Below are 25,869 nucleotides of genomic sequence, written 5' to 3'. Positions count from 1 at the left end.
AAATTGTCTAGAAATTCATTGGAATCCATCATAAGGAAACTGAGAACGTGGCTGCAAGTTGAAGACCAGCTAATAATAACTGCTTCATTCTTTCAGCTGATGAAACTCAACCAAGACTGGGATCAGATCTATCGTGCAACCACGACTGGACTTCAGCAAAGAGTGGCAACCCTCCAAATGGAAATTTCTGACACTAATCAGCATGCCAATGCACTTTCCAAGAAACTGGACAATGAGCAGGTAAAGATAGCACCATCAACCAGAATTATGAACCATGACTTCTAACATTTACTAATCAATAATCAAACATTAATGGTTTTGTGACATTCAGCATTCTGGGCAAATCAATGTTTCCGTGTTTAGTACAGAGCTAGTGTACTGGATCCCTGTTTAACCTGATACTTGGCTGCCTTGATACATGATCTATACAGCAGATAGGCCTGCTGATACCAGCATTAGGAACCCAGATTGTCAGTAAATAGTTAGAAATGGAAGAAAAATTAAAGTGAACTGGGAAGAAAGATAATACACGTAGCAAAGAGGGCTTTAAATGGATGAGAATAAAGGATGATCTGAAGAAATAGTAATGAGGCAGAAAGAGACAGAACAGAGGTTTGCAGCAATATTGGGAATAAGAATGGAAAAGCTGGGAAGCAGTTTGAGCTTGTAGATTAGTAAAATTTGACAACTTTGGATTAGGTACTTGTTCAAAATCTGTGTGCCCTCATTAGTTTCTATTTTTATTACCTATTTTAGAAGTCTGTAATCACAGTAAAAATTGTAATACCAGACGTACCCATAATGCAGAATCTGTATCATTTTACTGCAGTCTGTGGTGGATCCTTTATCTCAGTCACACTGTTGAAGGTCACTGTACTGATTCTACACGGAATATCAACTGTACTTGTAACATTATGGCCACATGGATTCAGCTCCTAACTGTTTTCACTGTCGCCAGACTTGCTGTTGTTACACAGCAAGGGCCACAGTATTGAAGTGATAAACCCAACTCCATATTGAAATCAAGACACTTATTATAGTTAAAAGGTAGTCACTATTGTCCTACCGTCAGACGGACAACTGAAGGTCACTATGCCTTGGGCAAGGGACAGGTTGAACGTAGAACATAGAACATTACAGCGCAGTACAGGCCCTTCGGCCCTCGATGTTGCGCCGACCTGTGAAACCAATCTGAAGCCCATCTAACCTAAACTATTCCATTATCATCCATATGTTTATCCAATGACCATTTAAATGCCCTTAAAGTGGGCGAGTCTACTATTTTTGCAGGCAGGGCATTCCACGCCCTTACTACTCTCTGAGTAAAGAACCTACTTCGGACATCTGTCCTATATCTATCACCCCTCAATTTAAAGCTATGTCCCCTCGTGCTAGCCATCACCATCCGAGGAAAAAGGCTCCCACTGTCCACCCTATCTAATCCTCTGATCATCTTGTTTGTCTCTATCAAGTCGCCTCTTAACCTTCTTCTCTCTAACGAAAACAGCCTCAAAACCCTCAGCCTTTCCTCATAAGACCTTCCCTCCATACCAGGCAACATCCTGGTAAATCTCCTCTGCACCCTTTCCAATGCTTCCACATCCTTCCTATAATGCGGTGACCAGAACTGTACGCAATACTCCAAGTGCGGCCACACCAGAGTTTTGTACAGCTGCAACATGACCTCATGGCTCCGAAACTCAATCCCTCTACCAATAAAACCTAACATACTGTATGCCTTCTTAACAACGCTATCAACCTGGGTGGCAACTTTCAGTGATCTATGCACATGGACACCGAGATCTTTCTGCTCATCCACACTACCAAGAATCTTACCATTAGCCCAGTACTCTGTATTCCTGTTACTCCTTCCAAAGTGAATCACCTCACACTTTTCTGCATTAAAATCCATTTGCCACCTCTCAGCCCAGCTCTGCAGCTTATCTATGTCCCTCTGTAACCTACAACATCCTTCTGCACTATCCACAACTCCACCGACTTTGGTGTCATCCGCAAATTTACTAACCCATCCTTCTACGCCCTCATCCAGGTCATTTATAAAAATGACAAACAGCAGTGGCCCCAAAACAGATCCTTGAGGTACACCACTAATAACTGAACTCCAGGATGAACATTTCCCATCAACCACCACCCTCTGTCTTCTTACAGCTAGCCAATTTCTGATCCAAACCGCTAAATCACCCTCAATCCCATGCCTCCGTATTTTCTGCAATAGCCTACCATGGGGAACATTATCAAACGCTTTACTGAAATCCAAATACACCACATCAACCGCTTTACCCTCATCCACCTGTTTGGTCACCTTCTCGAAGAACTCAATAAGGTTTGTGAGGCACGACCTACCCTTCACAAAACCGTGTTGACTATCCCTAATCAAATTATTCCTTTCTAGATGATTATAAATCCTATCTCTTATAATCCTTTCCAACACTTTACCCACAACCGAAGTAAGGCTCACTGGTTTATAATTACCAGGGTTGTCTCTACTCCCCTTCTTGAACAAGGGGACAACATTTGCTAGTCTCCAGTCTTCTGGCACTATTCCTGAAGACAATGACGACATAAAAGGAGAATCCTTCATGGTGGACTCTCAGGCATGGTGGGAATTGAACCCACACTGTTGGTGTCACTCTGCATCGCAAACCAGCCACCCAGCTAACTGAATTAACAGTGACTTCTTCACTTTGAAAGTGATTACTTGGAAACACTTCTTTTTTTTAAAATGTCTTAAGGATATGAAATGCTCTATCAATTCAAGATTTCATTTTTGCAAAACATGTTAAACTGCTGGCCAACTTACCTAGGCCTGCCATTTTTTTAACTGCTACAAACTGCCTTTATCATTTTTATCATGTACTCTTCAAATTATATTCCACCCAGGTCTGTCTTGATCAACATTAAGCGCAGTTACAGATAATGACGAATTGTATTTGAAAATCTTCTGATCCAATTAGTCAAGGAACATTAATTTTAATCCAAATGCCGAGCCACAATTAAATCATGACCTGTCTGTAAATAAGAAATTTTATCAATTCAAAAGTAATGATAGGGACCTCTTACTATACGTAACTTCATAATAATGTTTGGGCTTGTTTAGACATGGATTTCATGTATGAAGGATATTCTTGCCTCATTTTTGATATTCAAGATGGTTTGAAGGTTTTTAAAAAAAAACTGACAGCAACCACTGAAACTGTTGAGTCTTCCTGGAACAACTGCCTTACAGCACCGAGGACTTGTGTTCGATTCCACCCTCTAGCAGCCGTTTGTGTGGGTTTCCTTCCACAGTCCAAAGATGTGCAGGTTAGGTGGATTGGTAGCAATAAATTGCCTGTGGTGTCTGGGCAGAGTGGATTAGCAACGGAAAATGCAGGATTTCAGGGTTAGGGTAGTGGTGTGGGTTTGAACGGGATGCTGTCTGGAGGGTCAGTGTGACTCCATGGGCCAAATGGCCCGCTTCCACACTCTAGAGATTCTATTGATCCTAGTTAATAAAACTAGCAAATTATCTTTGCATAGGATCAAAACTGCTGTCTCTTAACACAGTCACTGGATTGTCTTACTAATTTGGATGGAGTTTGTAACTCAAAACCTTGACAGTGGTATCACTGAAATACAAATATACAGTACGCCTCAACCTTAACATGTTTTGATTTATTCAAACACACTTTGTTTTTCTGTATCCAAACTCTCTGCTTAAGAGACCTGAGCTAACTTTCCTGTCGCCTGCGCCCCAGGGACCACTTATTTTCCAAATCCAAAGCAGAATGAAAAGAGGGAAGATCCATGAGAGTGCCTCCCCAAACTTTTGGATGCTTCAGGTTTTCTGGACTTTCTCTGGGAGGAGATGCAGTCAGAATGCTGGTGCTGATATCATGTTAATAAAGTGTGTGGGAACATTCTAGCCATTTCTGTCTCAACTTCTGCATAAAGCATGCTGTCACTGAGTTGAAAGGCCACCCTACTAACACTGAGACTGCAACAGCCCTTGGCTTTTCACATTTTACATTTCAAATGCAGACCCCTGCTCAGGGCAATGAAAATGATCAGAACCTAGAACTTTGAGTTATTCAATTTGCTTTTTTTTGAGAAATGTGGAACTAAGGCTCAAACAGAAGTTCCAAAAGAAAAATCAGCCTCCAGAATATGCACAGTTTCCAGTTTAAATCCAAATTTTGTTCATTAGAGAGATATTTCCAAGTAGACTGTTTATTATCCAGAGCCCCTGTTCACCTGAAGCTGAGTAAAAGCTTTTTGGTATCACTTTCTCTAATATACTGTGTCTTCACCTCTAATGCTCACTCTCTTTCTAGCTTTATTTCTCCAGCAGCATTTCTAATCTGTAACTAAAGTGGCACAGGTGTGTAGCTCTCTCAAATACCACATTCACGTGATTTATGGAAGTTTTTACAGTCACCATTCATCAATTGTAAAAACCCATCTGGTTTACTGTCCTTTTTTAGGTAAGGAAATCTGTCATCCATACCTGGTCTGGCTTGCAATGTGGTTGACTGTTAACTGTCCTCTGCAATAGCCTACTTGCCACTGGGTCCAAGGGCATTTAGGGATGGGCATTAAATGCTAGCATTGCTTATACATTCACATCCCCCAAATGAATAAAAGTAAACTCCTAATGTTACTATAGTATGGTTGAACACGTGAAGGCTGATGGAGGGTTTTACTGAACTTGATTTTCCCACAAGTTTTTTTTTAAATCTTTTAGCCTGTCTTTCGCTTGCATTAACGATAGGAAAATGCTTGGGAAAAAGTTCTGAGTGACAGAATTCCTTGAATCAATGACTAGGTGCACAGATGAGGATAATGCTGTTGAAGTAGACTACATGGATTCTAGTAACGTTTGACAAACTATTGTATGGGAGAGTTGTCAAGAAGCTAAGAGCACATTGGATCAAAATTAGCTTAGTGGCAGCAAGCAAAGGATAATGGTCAAAGGGTGGTTGTCACTGGCAGCTTGAGTCCAGTAGCATATTACAGGATTTGGTGCTGGCTCCCTTGCAACATGTATGTGTAGAAGGTTTGATCAGTAACCTTGAAAATGATATGAAAATTGGGGAGGGAGTGGTGGTAAATAATGAGGAGGAAAGGCTTGGATGGCAGGATGATATCAACAGGTTTGGTCAGATGGGCAGAACAGTGGCAGATGGAGTTAAGTATGCATTTTGGGAGGACTAACAATGGAGGGCATGGTATGTGTCAAATGGTAGTACCCTTGGAAATAGAGGGATCGAGGGATGTTGGTGTGAATGTCCACAGATCCTTTAAGACAGATAAGGTGGTTAAAGATGCATATGGGATACTTGCTTTTATTTATTAATGCATTGAATGCAAGGGTGAGGGGGATGTGATGGCTTTTGTGAGAAGTTAATTAAGCCATACTAGAGTATTGTGAGCAGTTCTGGTCACCGGCCTATAGGAAGGATGTGATCGCACCAGAGGGGGTGCAAAGGAGATTCACCAGGATGCTGCTGGGGCTGGAGCAATCAGCCAAGAAGTGAGATTGGATAGGCTGGTGGTGTTTTTCCTGAAGTGAAAAAGGGACGGGTGTGGCAGGAGGGGGGATGGGTACCAACTTTGAAGTGCACAAAACTGAGGAATGTAGAGAGGAGATGGGAAGAACTTTTCCCCTTAGTACATGGGTCAATAACAAGTGTACAAAGATTTAGCACCTGTCTGAGGGGAAAGTTTTTCTCTCTTCCCCTCCCCCACCCCCACCCCATCTACTCTCTGCATACCCTTCACAGATTCAGACAGAATTCAAGAATTCAACCTAGAGTTTGGTGGGTATCTGGAACTCCACCTAAAAGAATGGTAAAGGTGGGAACCATCAATGCATTGAAGGACTATTCAGGTGACCACTTAAAGACATAACATAGAAAGCTATGGGCAAAGTGTTGGAAAATGGAGCTAGGTAGCTGGGTGCTCGATGCTTTGATGGGCCTCTTTCTATGCTATTAAACTGAATAACACATCCACCATTTTCATTTTCATCAGGTTAAGTGCATTAACTCAACAGCATTCTCACTGTACTCACTCCACAATATGGCAGATGGATCTTGAGTACCTCAGCTACCTGTACTGTCTCTATCATTCTCTTACTTTCATACAAATCTCACTGCCTCAATCATAATACGGTGCCCAATAAATCCCCTCAGTGCCTCAGTTGCACAGACACGTCCAACCCACATTGCCTTAATTGTGTCTAGATTGCCCATTACACATTGATTCTCATCTATATGCCCTCCCAACTCCCTTTTCCTGGTTAACATCACCTTTCACATTGCAATAACAAAGCCCAACAAAATCTATACAAACAGAGAAGTTCACTTTACATTCTGTAAATGAAGGTGCTTTAACCTTGAATACTTAAATTGTTCAGTCACAAGTATAATCCAATAATTGTACTGTGGCAGTGCCATATGACTATCAATACAATTCTTTCATTAAAGAGTTCCAACACTTTAGAAATCATTGCAAAAGTTAGTTATTACAATGTACAGAGTTACTGGCTACAAACTGAAATATTATGGAAATATATCCCTGTTATTGCACAGGATCTTGAATCAGCACTCCTTTAGTCATACAAAGGCCGCAAATACAGCAGCATTCAACTGGCCAAAGCAAAACCTGTGCTATGACATATAATGGGAAGACATTAGCACAATGTGGGAAGTTGAAAATCCCCTGTTCCTTTTTCTGTCAGCAAGTATTAACAAACAGACAAGTGAAAATGCTGACGTCTGACCTGTATGTATACTTTCTAATTTATGTCAGTCTAGCTGCAATTACACCCAAATTGGACCATTGATACAGCAAGAGTAGAGACAATGAATCCAAATTAAACTCCTCCATTTCAGTTGCTATAAATTTGTATAATGACATTGAGCAGTATAGAATTGGTTTTTAATAGACTATACATCTGTCATCATCCAGAGAGTTTATTTATTTTAGTTTTAATTATTAGATTATGAAAGTTTCCATTTTGAGATCTATTATTTAGGTCTCTTGTGGCAATGTTTTTCTCTTGCCATTCACTTGTTAATGTTTGGGATAACTGATTTTAATTTGTTTAATTAATGCAAAGGTTCACTTGATCATGCTGCCAATGTTAGGAACTGGTATCAACGTCATTAATTACTTCATTAAATATTTCATACCTTTGTTCATTTTGAAATTAGCACAAAAGAGAGTATTACGAGCAGTCATTAATCCAAGAGATGAAGAAAAATCAACAGCTCCAAGAATATGTGAGACAATTGGAAAGTAAATTACACAACATGAAACAGACAGTCCAACCAAACTTGGTAAGTTTTTTAACCCATAACTAGTTAGAATAGAATTTGACATGTGCTGGGTGAGATTTGTTCCCACTTTGTTGTGAATGACCAGTAAAATTTGCTTCAAGTCAAGGACAGACTTTTTTTATCCATCAAAGATTGTTCCCTCCAGTATTGCAGATCAGGGCATTGTTTCCAGCAACATCTTAAACATTCCTGTTGCCTTGAACACAGTATTTGTCACAAAGTTGCATCCTGTGGATTCCTGCACTTGTGTAACAAAATTTACTGTCTTACCACAACAGTTTTAAAAACCCAGAGGCAATGAAAATGACTGTCTTAAACAGTTATTCTCAACAATGACTCATGTCCTCATGCCAAACATTTAACACCAAGTAAATATTTACTTTATTGATAGGCATTGCAAAGTTACATTTCACAAATTTTAAATTTGTAGTCTGAACCAGCTTAGTTGAAGCATACTATAGGTATCTGCTCTGCATTTACCTTGCCTGTAAAACAAAAATTTTGATTCAATTACATCGGTAAGTTTGTCTGTGTATTGTACTGCTTGCATTTCTACAAACTGTTTTCCTTGGCTTGTTGCCTCTTCTGTGATTATTCTTGGTATAGTTTTGTACTTCTACTGATGCATGTATATCCTTATACTCATGAATGGATATTATTCCAATATATTCTAATCAAGTGCATTTTAAAGTCTTGGAGTGTGACTGCGGTGTATAACTCTCCAAATCTCTACTTTTTAGTGGAACTAGAATCTAAACATCACTTTAATCCTATTTGGATATTTGTTTCAAAAGCCCATCTCTATAGTGCCATAGGTTTAAAACAAAACACTGATTTTAAGAGTTAAGTAGGCCTAAGATTAAATTGTTTCACTTGATATCTCAATTTAATTGAGGAAAAAGTTTTTCCATATTTTAATTTACAACAAAGATGAGCTTAACAATGCTATCTCTTGTTTAAAAAGTAATGTATAAACTGCAGGATGGAGAGTTCCTCATACCATCAATTCCATCTAACTAAGCTATCCTCAGTGAGCAATTTCAGATAACATTGCCATGGTATGTATCTCAGTTACATTCCTGGTTGGAATTACAAGCACCAGGTATGCATTGAAACATTGCAATCAATTTCACAATGATTTTGGAACCTCAAATATGACGCACCGTGCATCAGTGCCGCAAGCGAGGACTTCTGGCTGCAGGACCTTGCAAATGCCCTATACTTGTGTTGGTAGACCCCTGTTCAGAAGATAAGTTCTACTTTTTTTTATTATCATTTTGTAGTCTGCGGACGAGGTGCTGGTGTGGACTGGGATGGAAGGACTAATTCTGAACATTTTATTGCTTTATTTTTCTATTTTATTCCTAACAGTCAGTCAGATGGTGCTCTAAGTGGTGACTTGTAAACTTTTCACTGTACTTGTGTGACAATAAATGCTACTAAATGCATTACTCAACAGTTATACTAACTGCTCCACATATAGTGACAGAGTTGTTTTCACTGACACAAGTTCATTTTTTCTGATTAGTTGTCCCTTTTGAGTATAATATGAAACCGCTAGAGGGTTATTTGGGCATCAAATGTTGGTGAAGGAAGCCTTATTGAAAGAACAAGCAGCAAGTAAGGGAATTGAGATGGAAACAGATTACATAGACATTGAGAAGAGTAGGGAGAAGCTGGTAAGGGGGTGAGGCAGCAAGAGATAGAAATTGCTACCTAGTACATCAGTTAATACTGTTCAAGTCAGCTTCCTTCAAATAATAAAGTGCAAATGCGTAAGAGGCTATGACTTATCCAAACAATGTTCATACCCACTGTGCTCAGGTCTAAAATTAAATCTCAAGGTCTCTACAGCAGACCCCAATTAGCAGTTGTCCACGTCACCATGGCATTGGATTTTTCTGTATCTGGATCAGCCATGAACCTGGGTGGTATCCTGCAAACATAGGTCATAGATGCATCTTTTTAAATGATTTGGGCTTTTCTGTTACGGTTTAATTGTCTTGGATCAAAGAGAACTATTGATTTGGTGCCTTGATGACAACATGAGCACATTGGACTGGCCAGCCCAATTCCTGCCTAGAAAATCTTTCCACTCCCAGTGATGCAATTTTGGACTGAGACCACCAGAAGTGTAACTTGCAGCTCTGTACTCATTTGCTGGGTAGCTGTCATATTTCCCTCTCTATCCTGAGCGAAAGAGTGTCTGCTAAGGGGTTTCTTAAGTTGCTCCCTGAAACTCAGCCAGTAACCAAACATGAAGTAGTGAGCAGCGACAACCGAAGTCATCTCCTAACATGCATGCAATGGACTGTTACCATTTTCAAGATCTGTCCATTGTTTTGACAGATGATGCTCTTGAGTACAAACCAGCCAGGGTATGTTGTATTGCGGAAATGTGTGTGCTGGAGAAATTCAACAGGTCTGGCAGCAACTGTGGAGAGAAACAATGTTTTGAATCCAGTAATGACTTGTTTTGAATTGAAGAGGGGAATGGAAAAGTGATAGATTTTACACAGTAGACAAAAAGTAATGAGTAGATGCAAAAGGAAGTTCAATGGAATTTGGCACAGAACCGAAGGGATTAGTAGTAGTTGGAGAGAAGGGTTGTGAACCCAGAGTAAATGTCCACAGCAGAATAAAAGGTCAGTTACGCTGAGAGGAAAACTAGACATTGGGGGTGGGTAATGAAAACGCAGGACAGAATTCATGATCTGAACTTGTTGAGCTCTGAGTCTAGAAGGTTATAAAGTCCCTAAGTGGAAAGTGAGATGCTGGTACTCTAGCTTGCTTTAGCTGACAATGGAAGAGTGCAGCAGAACTACAGTAGAAATGCAAGCATCGGAGCAAGTTTGGGTAGTAAAATGGCAACCAACTGGAATGTTGGGGTTATGTTCATGAACTGAGTGGAGGTGTTCCACAAGCAGTTAGCCAGTCTGCATTTGGTCTCCGTGTAGAGGAGAGCATATTATAAGCGGCAAATAAAGTACCCTTGGCTGAAAGAAATACAAGTAAATCTCTACTTCATCTAGATGGAGTGTTTGTACCTTGGAAAGTGAGGGGGTGGAGGTGATTTGGCATGGAAGGAAGTGTCCGTTTTTCTTAAAGCAAAGGAAGTGAAGGAGTTTGGTATGTGATGGTGTCATACTGGAGGTGATAGAAATGGACTGGGGTAATCCTTTGAACGTAGAGACTGATGGGGTGGAAAGTGAGTACAAGGAGTCCGTCATGATTCTGAAAGGGATAGGAAAAGGTAAGGGTAGAAATGCAGGAAATGAGTTGAATGCATTCGAGGGCCCTCTCCGCGGTGGAGAGGGGTTGGATCCTTAATTGAGGAAAAGGCTTGTCGGAAATGCCACTGTGAAGGTAACATCATCATCAGAATAGATGCAACAATAGACTGGAGAAACTCGACGTATGGAATGGAGTACTTGTAGGATGTGAGGCAATACAGTCACGGTAGCTATGGGAGTTGGTAGGCTTGTAATGAATAGTGGTAGACAGCTTAGCCCCCAGAAATGCAGACATGAGTCATGTCAGAAGGGAAATATCAAAGGTAGACAAGCGAAGTTGAGACTTCTCAGAAAGTAGAGGTACTCCAGAGGAGAGTGTTGCCAGGGCATTAAAGGAACTTAGCTTAGGTGGGTTTGGGTCAAACTTTTTTTTTCCTCCAAAATGTACCATGGCCCTGCAGGAAACACATCTGTCCTGGCTCTACGTAACTCTTGACATCAGGCAACACTAACATTATAAGTCATTCTTTGTTTGTAAACTTACCATTTCACCAGTGAAAATTCAGATGTTACTCATCTGCTGAGCTAGGAAGTATATTCCAACATCATTACCAGTCTCCAGGCACTATATTGCCAGCCACAAAAAACTGTGTGTCTGCATGTATTCATTTATAAACAACACATTTATAACAATTTGAAAGTTTTTTAGTTGTCTTTTTACTATTGCACTGCATTGCCATGTAATATTAATGTTAGACCTGAATTTGCTGCAATTGTGGTGTGATGTGAAAACTATGGCAGTGTCTGTATTTTCTGAAAATATTTGTATCATTCTTCAGAAAGATGAACCGTGGAGACAAATTCTACACAATGAGAAATCAAATGACATCTATCCGCAGTCACAATCAGAACATAAAGACATAACACCCTCCTCACCAAAACGTGTTCAAATCTCCGAGAAGCCAAGGGAGCACAGTCAGTGCAGACTGACAAAGGTAGAAGCAGCCCGACATGCAATCAGCAATGGAGTGTCTCAAAAGGACTGTAAAGAGCTTCAGGACCAAATGCTTGCTCTCGTCTGTCAGGTAAGAAGTAATCGTATCTCCTTGGAATCTTGCTTTCTTAAAAAGTTAATTTGTGGTAGAATGTTACTTGATTGTAGCTATCCAAGATCCATGGAGAGAGAAAATCTGAGTTTAAAAGGTGGAATTGTGCTACTTTTTGAAGATTTGAGAGGTTGGCATCAAAAGTGGGCCCAGACCCCAAAGGATACATACCCATGTATTCTTATCGGAGGTGCTAATTAAGACGTCCAGTGCAAACTTGATTGTCCTGACAGGAGGCCATTTGGTCTAACCAGTCTGTTTTGCCTCCAGACACACCATTGACTTATGAATGGTAGGCAATACATGAATGTGTCTGAGCCAGTAGGAATGCCTGCACCACTGTCCTACCTGCAGCCCAATAGGAGAGGTGTACACTGCTGCACACACAAGAGAATGTAAGGATGCTTCAAGGTGGAGCTGTCTTCTGAAGAGATCAGAAACTTTTTAAAAGTATTTGTGGTCAGAGCTACTAGGCTAATACTGTGGAAAAGAATACTCCACACAAGCAGTTTTCGGGTGAAAGCCTAAATGAAGTAGGACCTCGCTGCTACCCAGGGTCGATGCTAGGAGGCTGCCCGTGGGGGTCCTGTTGGGTTTTCCCTCCAAGCCACTCACCATCCTGACTTGGAAACATATCACCGTTTTTTTGTTTTCACTCACTGGCTCATATTGCTGGAAATCCTCAACAGTGTTAGAGGCCGACTGACACCAAAAGGACTGCAGTGGTTCCAGTAGGTAGCTAACCACCTTCTCAAAGGCAACTAGGGATGGTCAATAAGTGTCTGCCCAGTCAGCAGTGCTCCCATCCTGTTGGTGAATTTTTAAAAAAAAAATCACTTTAAGGTTGGAGTCTGTCCACCAAACCTGCCAGTAAGATTCCGCCCAATGTTTCAAGGTATTTTTCTCTCCTTTTCGATCAGAACTTGGAGAAGTTAGCAATGTAAACAAGCAAAAGCAAGGAAGCTAGACACAAGAACATATTTGATAGTATGGAATTCATCTAAACGTTCTCATTTCTACTCCCTTGACAGTTCTGTAACAACTCCATTCCATTCTCCCAGTTTTTATACTTGTCACATTCTGATGAAGCAACTTTCAATATCCAATCGGATAAGGATACCCCAAAATCTATTTGCTTGATGTGCAGGCCCCAAGGTCTGATTTTACCGTTAATTTACGTGAGACAGTCTTGGAGTGGAGGCTTCAAGCCAGCGTTAAGTCCCCTTTATTTGCCTGTACAAAGGTCTGATCAGAAAAGAATCAAAAGATCTTTCAGATTTTGGTGGAGGTTCTGAATATCACGACAATTGTTTCCCCTAATCGGGCAAGAGATGTGTGTACTTCATGCCACGTAGGAACCTCTTTCAGCACCTGTGCATCCTGCATTGGATGGTCATGTTTGTTGACTGTTTTGATCATAGCTGACAAATTCATCATGGTTTAATTTCCAATCTGTAGAAAATGATTCATAATTTTTTGAAATATAGACAAAGCTTTATGAATCCGATTATAAGACAGAACGCAAAGACCGACAGCGCACACAAGCTGAAAATGAGAAGCTGAGGAAGAAAACAGAAGAAATGTATTTTCAAATGAACCTTCTTCAACAGCAGGTTAGCTAAACTTCATTATTCCAAGCTTGGTATAATTTGTGACCTTGCATGAGCTTAACCACGTATCATCATATAAAACCACTTTATTTCAGTAATATCGCTCGATTTTTGTTTCTGCTCCAATTTGCCTGTTATGCAACACTCATTTGTGCTGCTGATATTTCCAGTCTAAACACTCCAAAGCTCTTCTGGTTGACCCTCCATAAACTTGACCTTCGATAAATGAGTTGTCCAGAACAGTTTATCTCCTAACTTTCACCAAGTCCCAATCACCAGTCAACCCTGATCTATGATCTCCTCCAAATCGTACAACCCTTTGATCTCATTGTTCACCTAATTTCAGTCCACCTTAAAACTAATCTATTTAGCACTTTGTACCTCCACAGTCCTGTGCTTTCCTACTCAGTTGCCGGCAGAAACCTCCCATTATTTCCAAGAACAGTAAGACAAATGAAAGGCATACGTGACATGTTTTCCTGGTGTGAGTCTGTGTGTATATATTTATGACATACGACCCTTGTTTGACTCCCTATTGGAGTCATACCAAATGCTAAACTTTATTTTAAGAAAAGCTATACATAGTACCCCAATTTACCTGCCTTTCAGACCAAACATGGAATCAGATTTCTGTACTGAACAATTTATTTATTCTAAGTAGTTAGACTATAGCTACAAATCAGTAGATATAAACCATTCCACGTGACACTGCTAAATAAAGCTCCAATCCACTTTATAGACCATCTGTCCCATTGTACGCAAGCACTCCTTGTTGGTCTTTCTTCCCAATTCTGATGTTCATGATTTTATTTTGGCTAGTTAGGCCCTTTTTGCCTTCAATTGTCTCTCTGGAACCTTCTAGTTGGTAACAAGTACAGAGCAACTGTTTCTCCTGGAAAATGTCAGATTTATCAGTTCAAAAGTCACAGCTCACAGTAACTGCTGTAGGAAAGACAATTGGTTTTCTTCAAATTTAATTGAGAACAGGCAGTTACTTCTGGTGAGAACAATAGCACATACTTCTGTGTCTATGTCTCTGAAACTTGTTTCCAGTTCCAACCTTTTCATTTAGCTGTTGACCAACCAGTTTCACTTGGGAAGAATTCTTTGGCTCCTGATCATGTGCAGATTGAAGGAACCCCTAACTACATGATTTCACAGCAAGGAATGAAATACCTATTATGAACTCTTATGCAACCATTGTCGCAAATCCCGGTTTGTTAAGAACCATTCTTTCTCCTTGCAGTCACATTTTAAAGATAAAAGTAAACTGACATATTTCTTAGAAAACACAAGTCCTTCCTGAGGAATCCTCTACTTTTTTAAGCAGCTGTTATACCTCAAAGTTCTCTCTCTTCTACCATCACACTAAAAGTTTGTTTCTGCCTTTTTTCCACGGCTGATTACTCAGAGCTTAGAACAAGTTCTGTACCTTTTATGCAGCCTCCATTTTAATCACACTGCCATTGATGGCAGAAATCAAATTCCTTGGCCATAAACCCATGAATTATTTCCTTAAATCTGTCCGTTTTCCCACCCTATCCTCATCTTTTAAAGTGGTACTCACCAACGGAACTCTTTCATCTGTCCTCATGGAGAATGGTGATGTCTAACTTGATAATACAACCACAAAATTCCATGCATTTCATACTTTAAAAGGCATTGTGTATAAATGGAAGTTATTGTTTAAGTAAGTTAAGGTATTCTGGGCAGTTCAAGAATTCAAAATGGCTCAAGTTATTTTGATCAACTGATTAGTGGGGAGAGAAATTAGCAGTCTTAAATGAAATGTCAGAGGGTGTAACTGCAAAATAGCTTGATGTTTCCATTTCTGGAATAATAGTAAATAATAGAGCATAGCTGTTTTGCAAGTATTTAATTGTATTTAATGTGCATTGAAGCATCCATGATAACAATTGCATTGACGTAATCAAAATGATTTGCAGAGCAGAAATGTTTGCTTTCATTTGTTGTGGTCCTTTTTTTGTTTATCAGCGTCTTTTTTTTGGAAACGGTAAACAAGGACAGATTTGGCATCTAACTTCCTTTACTTTAATTAAATGATGTGCTTGCAGATGTGCAGCCACCAGCAAGAATTAGACCACACCCAGAGCAGGAAGTTTTGGAAGGTGGTTTCTGTTCTTAGCTGATTAAATTCATTAGACTTGATGAGAACTTTGCATCCAGTATCTTTAGTTTCTTACTTTAGGAAGTGTTTTAGAATGCCTCTTTTGTTCTAACACACAACAGGTTTTTTTTCTTTCTTCACAGTAGAGCTTGCTTCTAAAATTCCTTGCAGGATTATCCCTGAAGTATCAATGGAACTTCTCAGGCTGCCTCCAATAATTATGCAAGAGCACTAGCATGGAGCAGATGGGTGAAATCACTTGCTGCAAAAGAACATACAAAAAGAGCTTCCCTAATCTAGGCAATGATTGCAGAAGTACAAAAACAATTCTCTTTACATTGGCCTCTTTCCTCTGCTGCCCCATTTATTTTGTTTTTTTGAAGGCTCCTGCTGAATTTCCATTGTTAGCATTGGAGTGATGTTCCAGAGGGGTCTCATTATGACACTGGGAGAAGTAGCCAGGCCAAATCAGACTTGCTAACTCTTGATATCAGAGTGAAACTAAAATACTCAATGACCCTCAATTGCCCAATTCTTCCTAAGCAGCCTTTATGAATAACCAATATCAGACACCAAGTTTATAATTTAAAACAGCATTAATAATTTATTAACTGTAACTCTAGCAGAGCAAAGCTAAACAACAAGGCAATCTAATTAATGTCCAATTTAAACCCAAACCTCTTGATCACAGCTCACATTCTTGTTCTAAGGATAAACAGTTAGGGGATTTTTTGTTTAAATGTTGTGACTGGCTGGTTCACTTGCAGTTTCAAACAATAGTTGCTAAACTTCAGTCAATGGGTATTGAGTTGTTCACAACCACATGGGACTGTGTAACATGCTTGAATTCTGAGGTCACCAGCCCACACAAACAGCTTCTGTAGATCACTGGAGACTTCTACTTGTGTCTTACAGAACTTTCAATAATTCAATCACTGAATGTAGAGAGCAACCAAAACTTTCTCCAGTGACTTTCACAGCCACACTGTTTTCTGTCTAAAACCAATCCAAACTATTGCTTTGTTTCCTTTTTTTCCCATATTCTTTGTTTCATTGGTCAGCAATGGTCTCCCTTTGTCCCTTTTCTCAACATTCAAATAGTTGCCAGTTCTTGAGCATAACACCTTTGGTACCATCTCTCTCTCACCCCACAGGCTGTAGAGTTAGGGTGACGTAACCTGGTTTCTGTGCAAGACATTGAATGCAATGAGCAGCCTTGTTCAGTACGTTTGCTGTTCTGCACCAAAGTGGGAGTTTAAGTAGACCAAGTTTGTTAATTTGTCTGTATTCTGTTAGCTCAGTCGTAGAAACTCAATGTGGGCCTTATCCAGTCTACCACCAAAGATCCCCATTGCTACCCTCGTCCTCTAGTTCTGTGGCAATGGAACAGATCATTATCCATTTGCCCCTTTCTCAGCAGAGGTATTGTTTTGTCATGTTAACATGACATATACTGACTCCCTTTTTCTGGAGGGGAATGTATATGTCCCTATAAATTCCACTAGCTTTTCCCCTAGCCTCCAGCATTTGGCATGGGATGTGCTCTATTTTTGTTTCTTCAGTTAAAACAAAGGGCTTTCTTTGCCTCACCTCTTCTTCTCAGCACTACCCTTTCTGTCCAGAGGGCACCCAGAATATTCTGTCTCTGTTTCCTCTCGTTCTCCCTCCTCTATCCTCTCCAGTTGGTCGGGGGATGATTTCTTCTGGAGCAAGGGTTTGCAGATTAGGTCATAATCATCAGTGTATCACTTCCTGTTCCGAGGTATGGAGAGGGATGGAGTTTTTAAACTCGGAGAATTATTTCAGTTTATTGTAAGTAATTTCTCTCAAATGTCTGTATCCAATGATCAAGCAAGTTCCTTAAGCCTTTCAAATTCCACAGATCTGGTACAGGCTGTTTCCTGAGGGGATAGAATGCTTCACTGGATGCCTATGGTCCTAAATGAGATGCACTTGATTTTTTTGCTTTTTCTAAACTGTCTCAATGAATGGCTCTTTCCTCTGACAAGTAGTAGCACATTTTGTGCACTTTGCCTGAGCACTTATTCTGTCATACTAAGAGCTAATGTTGGAACGAGCCGTTTTAGCTGCTTTTCTACCCCTTGAGAAGGGAATAATTCCTAATTTTGAGGAGGCAGAAGTTAAGTAAACCAAGTTGCCTCTTCCCTCCAGTCTGAGCCAGTAATATCTATATAGGATAAAGGAGGGATCCTGGTCCTCAACGAATCATCTTGGTTCAAACTCTTCTCCTGAGGCAGCCTCATACATTTGTTCTCACTTTGAATTTTAATTTCCACCACTCCAGTTATAATCCTGCTACTGCTACTGCCTCTGCTCTGTTTTCAGTTTTCAACTTTATATGGTTGACCATCACTTTGATTTTTTTTTTCCATTTCCTGGCTTTTGGTTGAAACTCTCATCCAAAATGCTTTGCTAAACCTTTAACTGTTTTGAGGGATGGAATGTTCTAAATTTTCAAAAGTGATTTCCCTTAATTTTGCTCAATGCTTTGTCAACTGCAGACATTTCTATACTATAGCAATGCAAACTCAAAGCCTTTTGCAATTTTCACTTTTGCAAATGACAGTTTACCATCTTTACATTTGGTGGGCTCAAATCGCAGACTAGCCACAGTTTGTGTACCTTGCCAGCGTCTATTTGTAACAAACTGTTAAACTACCGGGTAAGGAGGCTCCTTTATTCAGCTACCTTTTTTGGCTACTTGCAACAAAGTTAATTCCAAAAGGATTCCTTCCCTTTTGGATACTTTTCTCCGAAACCACCAGGCTGTCTTAACTTAATAATCAATAAATTTATTAAGTGAAGAATTATTGATTATTGGTGAGGCCTCTTCCGAATGCTGTGCAGTTCTGGTCACCGTTATAGGAAGAATATTATTAAATTATAGGGTTCGGAAAACATTTACCAAGATGTTGCCAGGAATAGATGATTTGAGCTATTGAAATACGCTGGGACTTTTTTCCACGGGAATGTAGGAGGTTGAGGGGTGACCTTATGGAAGGTTAAAATCATGAGGGCATAGATAAGGTGAATAGCAAAAGGTCTTTTCTCTAGGGTGGGGGATTTTAAGACCTGGGGTCATATTAAAGTAAGAGGAGGAAGTTTTAAAAAGGATGAGGGAAACTTTTTTTAAAAAAACCTGTGGTTAGTGTGTGGAATGAACTGCCAGAAAGTGGTAAATGCAGCTACAAGCACAATGTTTAAAAGACAGACATTTAAAATAGAAAAGGTTTGGAGGATATGGGCCAAATGCAGGCAGGTGGGACTAGTTTAGTTTGGGAACATGGTCAGCATAGACTAGTTGGACCGAAGAGCATGGAAACAGATTGTATGATCTAGGTGCAGCTTTATGACAAGGTCTCAAGTTTACTAGAGAGTTCTGTTCCCCCTGCACGAGAGCACTGCTGAATTTGGACAGTGAGTCAGCTGATCTACATTCAACATTGATTCTCACTTTCTGTTGATCAGTATTTCCCAATGGGAATTGCTGCTTCAATAATGCACTTCATAGCTTCTTGTGTACTGTGAAATAAGTAACTGAGATTGAGAACAATTTTAAGTTGTTTGGAAAACAATAGAACATTTCTACTATAATCACCATTAGAGTTTGAGGAATTGTTTCTCCATTCTAAGTTTTGCATTAAATGGAGCTCGCTTTCCATGAAAGTGCTAGGAGCTAGTTAATGGATTCTGTTTCTCCTTGTGCTTAAATGATTTAAGATTCTTTTTATTAAAGGCACTCTATATACAAGTTATGTTGAACCAGTTTTCAAACTGCATAAGAATTGCTGTCAAATGACTAGTGCCTGGATTAATTTCTATTAGTGAACACTGACACTGCTGGTGTAATTACGTTAATCAACCTGTTCAGGCATTTTTATCACTATCCCTCCAAGATAGGTGGGTCTTGAATGCAGACATTCTGTGCCAGAGGTAGGGGCACTGCCACTGCACCACAAAACAACTATCCAGATGGAGTACAATGTAAAGTTGGACCAGACTGTAAGGCAGCTGATCAGCTAATCTAGTTAGTAGAGCTTTGGACAGAAACAGAAGACTATATACGTGGCTATATTTTTGGTAGGTCATGTTTTCAGATGGACCTTGTATTGCAAGTAATGACTTTTCCTCACATGGGTTGTGAAATATAATGATGTCACAGTGTGTTGGAGTAGCAATGGTTGATGCTTAATTTGTCTCGTAGTAGACTTGTTCCCTGTTTATTATACTACACCACAGTACAACTGGACACTCATGACATTTGCCATAATGTAGTCATAAGCCCACAGAATCAAATGTCCAGCAAGTGGGTGGGGTGTTTCATAGACTCCTATCGTTATGACTCAAAACTGTAGGAAAGAAATGTCACTTAGCAATATAACCCCAAGAGAAAGAATTGCATCATTGGAAATCTTGAAAAGTATATTTTTTAAAAAATGAATAGAATATCTGTTTGAAAAAGTCATCCCTTGTGGCCCTCGTGTCCCAGTTTTTGGACCTCGAGTGAGAGATGTTGAAACTGAGTCAGAAGCACAACAGAAATGTCACAGAAGTTTTCATGTAACCTCAGTATCTTTTTTGCCTTCTTAGCCAGGTGACGGATAATCAGCTCCTCTTGCCATAACAAGACATTGCTGTATTCCCATTAGAATTACTGAGCTTCTGATTATTGTTTTACTTTAAAACTTTTAATTTTTATTGCAGCCTACCCCATTAAGCTGGGCAGGACCCTCTTGCAGGCCTCTCAGTACTATAATGTTAGTTACACCCTAACAACATAGAGAAGGATTTTCAAAAGGTGGTTTTCCATATTTGCATCATTCTCCCTGCCATTTAGCATTTCTCCCAGTTAACTTGACTGCAATCATTAATCCAGCATAAAAGGAGGAAATGCTTTTTGTCCGTGAAGGCAGAAATGAAAACAATTGATGGAAATTGGACAATAACATGAAAGAATAAACTTTCAAGGCTACAAGTATCAAATAGGAAAGTGGAATCAATTTCTATTGCTTTGTTGAGAGCCACCATGAACTCAAATGGGTCAAATGGCCTCTTGTGCAACATTGACTGACTTCAGCTATGCTAAATACTGAAATAAGCATATTATATTTCACAGGGTGTAAATAATAGTGCATCTTTTGGGATGAATAATACATATTTGCTTCTGTGAAACACTTTGGTATACCAGCGCATTTCAACACTACTTTATAGTCATAGAATTCCTACAGTGGAGAAAGAGCCTATTTGGCCCATTGAGTCCAAACTAGCTCTCCAAAGAGCATCCCACCTTATCCCCGTAACCCCACATTTACCACATCTAATCCCAACTAGTCTATGCAACCCTGGACACTAGAGACAATTTAGCATGGCCAATCCATCTAACCTACACGACTTTGGACTGAGGGAAGAAACCAGAGCACCTGTTAGAAACCGTCAGACATGGGGAGAATATGCAAACTCCACAAAGATAGTCAACAGTGGCTGGAATTGAACTCAGGTTCCTGGCACTGAGAGGCAGCAGCACTAACCACTGAGCCATTGTGCTACCCTTAAAGATATGCTGAGGTTGAGATGAAGAGGGACTTGAACCCACCATGCTCTGATTCAAAGGCAACAGTGCTACCCACTGAGCCATAACTGCAACCTTTCTGGGCAGTTATTTCTTTGACTGTTTATTCTTGATTTCTCTCTTGCTTTGTACCTACTGAGATTAGTGCCTCAACAAAATATTTTGCAAGGATATCTTTATGGGAAGTAATAACTAAGTGTGGATGGAGTATGTGTGTGTGAAGATATTAATGTAATTACACAATTACTTTTAACCACTACTGTAAATAGTTATTTGAGCACTACCTTTTTCACACATCGGTGATTGTGTTAAAGAGCAAAGACTACACTCTTGACTTTAGCATTCACAAAAATGGTTGATCATGAAATGTTGTTTCTTAATTGTCCCTTATACCAGGGTTGGGAATGTTGACAGCAAGATTGAATCCCCAGGTATTAAGAGTCAAATCCTTCAGAGGAAAAGGAGATAAGAGTCCTCTTTGTGGTGCAGTGGTAGAGTCCCTACCCCTGGACCAAGAGACTCTGGTTCAAGTCCCACCTGCATCAGAGGTGTGTAATAGTATCTCTGAACAGATTGATTCAAAATGTTGGTCGGGGTTAATTAGAATTAAACACCATATGCTATGTTATTATTCTAACTCCGTGCTTCATTGCTTTCTTAGCTTAAGATTTACGAGGATGATTTCAAAAGGGAAAGATCTGATAAGGAAATTCTACAGCGTCTTCTAAAAAGTAAATCAGAAAGTAAAGAGCCAGTTCTAGTTCATCGGTGCAACAACACTCACCAGAAATCAGAGGCGAGGAGAATACAATGTGGGAAGCACTGTGTGGAACGACATACTGAATGTTCAAACCACCATAGATGCAGAGGTGCAGAAATTCAGGCAGACACATACTCCATAGGCTATCGTTAAAAGAAAATGCTCGAAAGTGGAAAGGCATTATCAAAAGTACATTCAATACTGTGGAGGACTTGCCATGCTAGTGTCTTTATTCAGAAATGAAGCAAGAAAACCTATAATCATAATGCATAGTCTATGTTATGTCTGAGAGCTTCATGACCTCTAAGTATAGGACAGCATCTTAAACATGTGAACACATTAACACATTTATATAAAATGTTATTGTGTCTCATTTTATAAATGGGTTCATATGCTGTAATTAAAATAGCAAACAATGTGTTTTACACAAACACAATTTGTTACTAACATCAATGTATAATGTATTTTTAATTCAGGACTTAATACTGTGTTTATTTTTACTTGTGTAATGTATATCTAAATGATGTTTTGTCTTTTCATTGGGTACAAGTGATAAATAACTACCACTTGAGTGGGAAGAAAGATTGCTTTCTTGCTCAAACTGACATTAACATATCTAAATGGTAGTATTACAGGTAGGTTAATATCGTTCACTTTGAGCCAGTGAAATAAATTTGTTACTTCTGATTTATTTTGAACCACAATGTGCTGCCAATATTTTTGCCGACTGAAAATATTGAAATCTATCTCTTGTCATTGGACTAGAGACCAAAGCTCAAAAGATGATAAATCAATCTTGAATGATCATACAACTGATGAGCAAAAGTTGTCTTCCTAGGCTAACCGTAGATATCAGGATGACCAAATGGAACTCACCATAAAAATGTTTGCGTTTATTGGTATGATCTTTGTAACCATAGTGGTGATATGTTCTCCATCAAACAGGGTCATCCCACTAGTTGAAGGTGAGGTTCAGTAGCAACCGTAACCTAACGGTTTATCGGTGATACTGAACTTTAGTATTACTGAAAAAACACAATAGCAAAAGACAACTTTTCCATTACACTTGTACTCATTAGGCCAATTTTCAAGAAATACAAAATGAAAAAATGTTTCGACAAAACGTTTTCCCAGCAGTGCTCAACTTTAACCTCAACATAAGTAACATACTTTGGATCTATGAGCATTTTTGTAATCTAGGTTTATAGGTAATTCCTACAGCGTTGTCGACCAATATTTCCTTAACACTTATGCAAGGCATGTGCCTCAAGTAGTTCAAACTATACAGAATAGATTATGACATCTGTGATTCTAAATCTTGTGCTATATTTCAAACTTAATTGTTACCAACTAATCAATTTGTATATTTAATTAAGTGTTTTAGCAAAGAGCTGTGCCAGCCATGAAGCTAATTGATAGGATTGATGTTTATCCTTCAATATCATTAATCTGTTAAATTTATATTGGTCATCATCACATTGCTATTTGTGAATCTTTGGGTATGTTAAGCACCTCAAACTGGGGGCAAAGTGCTTTGAAATATCCTGAGAGCACCAAAGATGCCAAATAGAACTGATGGGCTCTGTTTCTGCTTTAATTTAAGTGTCTTATGTTGCTAATATTGTAGTGTACTTTCCATCATCTTTATATACGTGTAGAGTATTATCTACATTTGGGGGAAAACATTAAAGGGGATATATTAAATACTATTTGGGAAATCTTGTTGGTAGCCTTGTTATGTATCACATTTGAATAAATTACTGACTTTTATAATGGAACAAGGACGTTACGACTGAGAATTACATAGAAATTTCTATCAAATTCTTAACAGTCAAAGTTGCATTGAACATATGATTATGTAACTAGGTTGTCCTCTAAGAAAAGTTTATAACATCTTGCTAATAAGATTTCAAAGAGGTATTTACTATTTTGGTTCCTAAATATTATTAATTTAAAATTTGCTAGTTTATTGGATGAATGGTACCATTTGAGGGGAAAATCTATGAACTTAGACCTAGGGCTTAAAATGTAGTGCCGCTGGAAAATGCAAGTAAAGAGATTATTTTCACAACAGTCTTCGAGCTTTATTTATCCAGTGCTGATTCAGTTATATCTTTTTAAAAAAAAAAATGCTTTTTGTTTCCAGTACGCACAAACTGTCTTTAGGGTACAAACTATTATGCCATTTGCAAAAGGAGCCAAGTTGTCTAAGTAAACACTTCTGCCTTGAGTAATGTGTATTTGCATCATGAAGATCTCCAAAGAATCATAGAATCTCTACAGTGCAGATACAGACCTTTCAGTCCATCAAGTCTGCACCAACCCTCAGAGCATCTCAAACACCCCTCCTCCCACCCAATCCCCACAACCACACATTTGCCTTTAAAGACAATCCTGTGACACAAATAGTGATCAAGTAATCCAAATGGAAATATTAAAGAATCAATTAAACTAGTAGAATATGTTGAAATCTGATTTTTTTTTTTAAATACAGAAGTGTTTATTCCACTTTAGATAAAATCAGCTTTATTTCATTTCACTTTTACAAGAGAGCTATTTGTATTCATATCTTTCCTTGTTCAAAAAAATGATATTACTGTTTAATAATAATAAACCTGAGGTCACTTTCAATCTAACAAGAAAATGAAAGATTTAAATTCTAATTTTTCATTATTCAAATGGAGTCAGTGCTTCCGTCAAGCTTTTTATTTTAAAAAAAAGTCTATTTGAGTTGTAGAGGCTGGTTGATTTAATTTTTTCCATTACACACACTTATCCTAATAAAATGACAAAAAAAAAGTTGCAAGATGAAGGGAAGGCTTCTTTCCTAATGACTTCAGAACAGGAGAAATTGAAGCGTAACACCTTTGTCATGTTACCCCCATCCTCATCTTGCCATTATTATACAGTCGGTGTACAGCTGATTGGTATCAGAAGTTACTAACGGCACTAAGTACTTATGGTTTGTTCAGTGACTGGATGGCTGGTTTGTGATGCAGAGTGATGCCAACAGCGTGGGTTCAATTTCTTCACCAGCTAAAGTTACCATGGAGGACTCCATCTTCCGCACACCTGCTCTCACCCACCCTTATCTGAGGCATTGTCACCCTTGTTAAACCATCACCAACCTTCTAAATAAAGACCGAAAGAACTGCGGTGCTGTAAATCCGGAACAAAAATGAGTTGCTGGAAAAGCTCAGCAGGTCTGGCAGCATCTGTGGAAAAAAAAAATCAGAGTTAATGTTTCGGATGTGGGGACTCATGGGTCACCATAGCTGAAACGTTAGCTCTGATTTTTTTTCTTCACAAATGCTGCCAGACATGTTGACCTTTTCCAGCAACTTCTGCTTTTGTTCCATCACCAGTCTGTCTCTAATGAGAGAGCACCCCTATCATCTGGTAAGACTATGGTGACTTGACCCTTTTTTTGTAAAAGCTAGTTACCACCTGTGATGTACATATAATAGTTGATGGGGTGTTAAATTTTCCATCATTGTTTGCAATAATTACTCCATATTACCTTTCTGTAAAAAAATTGTATCTTTTAAATGTTGATATACCTTATGAATACGGCCATTGCAATATATATATATATTCGTTCCTGATTTATTTCCCCAATTTTTTTTTATAATAAAAGCGATTGTTTAATGAACTGATTCAAAAATGCTTGTTGGATGTAAATTAAAATGCAATCAACAGATACTAAATTGTTGATGTATAGTGTGTGAGATTTTACAATGTTTTACTCCCTATTGTATTCAATTCATACCAAAGATGCTTCTCCATGCTGGGGTATGGTTTCAATTAGGCTAGCCATCCTTACTAACTCCATTTTCTTCTCCTGAGAGTGCATGTTCGTAAGCTTCTTGCCTGTTAGTTACATTACAACTGACACTGGTGCTTTCCTCAACCAAAGATCACTCTCTTTCCTTTAGGAGTCACGAGATGTTTGAAAAGCTGTAATGAGTTTCTCCTTCTTAACTTACTTACAGAGGCTGTGGTCAGTTCATATTAAAAACAAAGTTAAATATTATCCTGGTTTGTATGGTGCAAGATTACACCATGTAACAAACACATTCATGGGCAAAAGCCAAAGTTC

At 39.0% G+C, this 25,869-nt stretch overlaps 1 protein-coding gene across 3 annotated transcripts in view; it reads left to right on the top strand.

Annotated features, from left to right (window-relative positions):
* Positions 1-25,422, top strand: part of si:ch211-153b23.7 (TNFAIP3-interacting protein 3) — a 43,253-nt gene extending 17,831 nt beyond the window's left edge. For all 3 annotated transcript variants that reach the window (XM_048605412.1, XM_020536537.2, XM_048605411.1), the window contains exons 4-8: positions 97-240; positions 7,218-7,343; positions 11,416-11,661; positions 13,170-13,295; positions 21,672-25,422. In XM_048605412.1, the coding sequence (XP_048461369.1) occupies positions 97-240; positions 7,218-7,343; positions 11,416-11,661; positions 13,170-13,295; positions 21,672-21,923 (894 nt within the window). In that variant the 3' untranslated portion in view covers positions 21,924-25,422. The remainder of the gene's footprint in view (positions 1-96; positions 241-7,217; positions 7,344-11,415; positions 11,662-13,169; positions 13,296-21,671) is intronic.
* The last annotated feature ends 447 nt before the right edge of the window (positions 25,423-25,869 follow it).

The sequence above is a fragment of the Rhincodon typus genome, chromosome 14 (genome assembly GCF_021869965.1).
Source record: "Rhincodon typus isolate 14 chromosome 14, sRhiTyp1.1, whole genome shotgun sequence".
Lineage (NCBI taxonomy): Eukaryota > Metazoa > Chordata > Chondrichthyes > Orectolobiformes > Rhincodontidae > Rhincodon > Rhincodon typus.
Note: the sequence above shows the minus strand (reverse complement) of the source record. Positions and strands in the feature narration are given on the sequence as shown.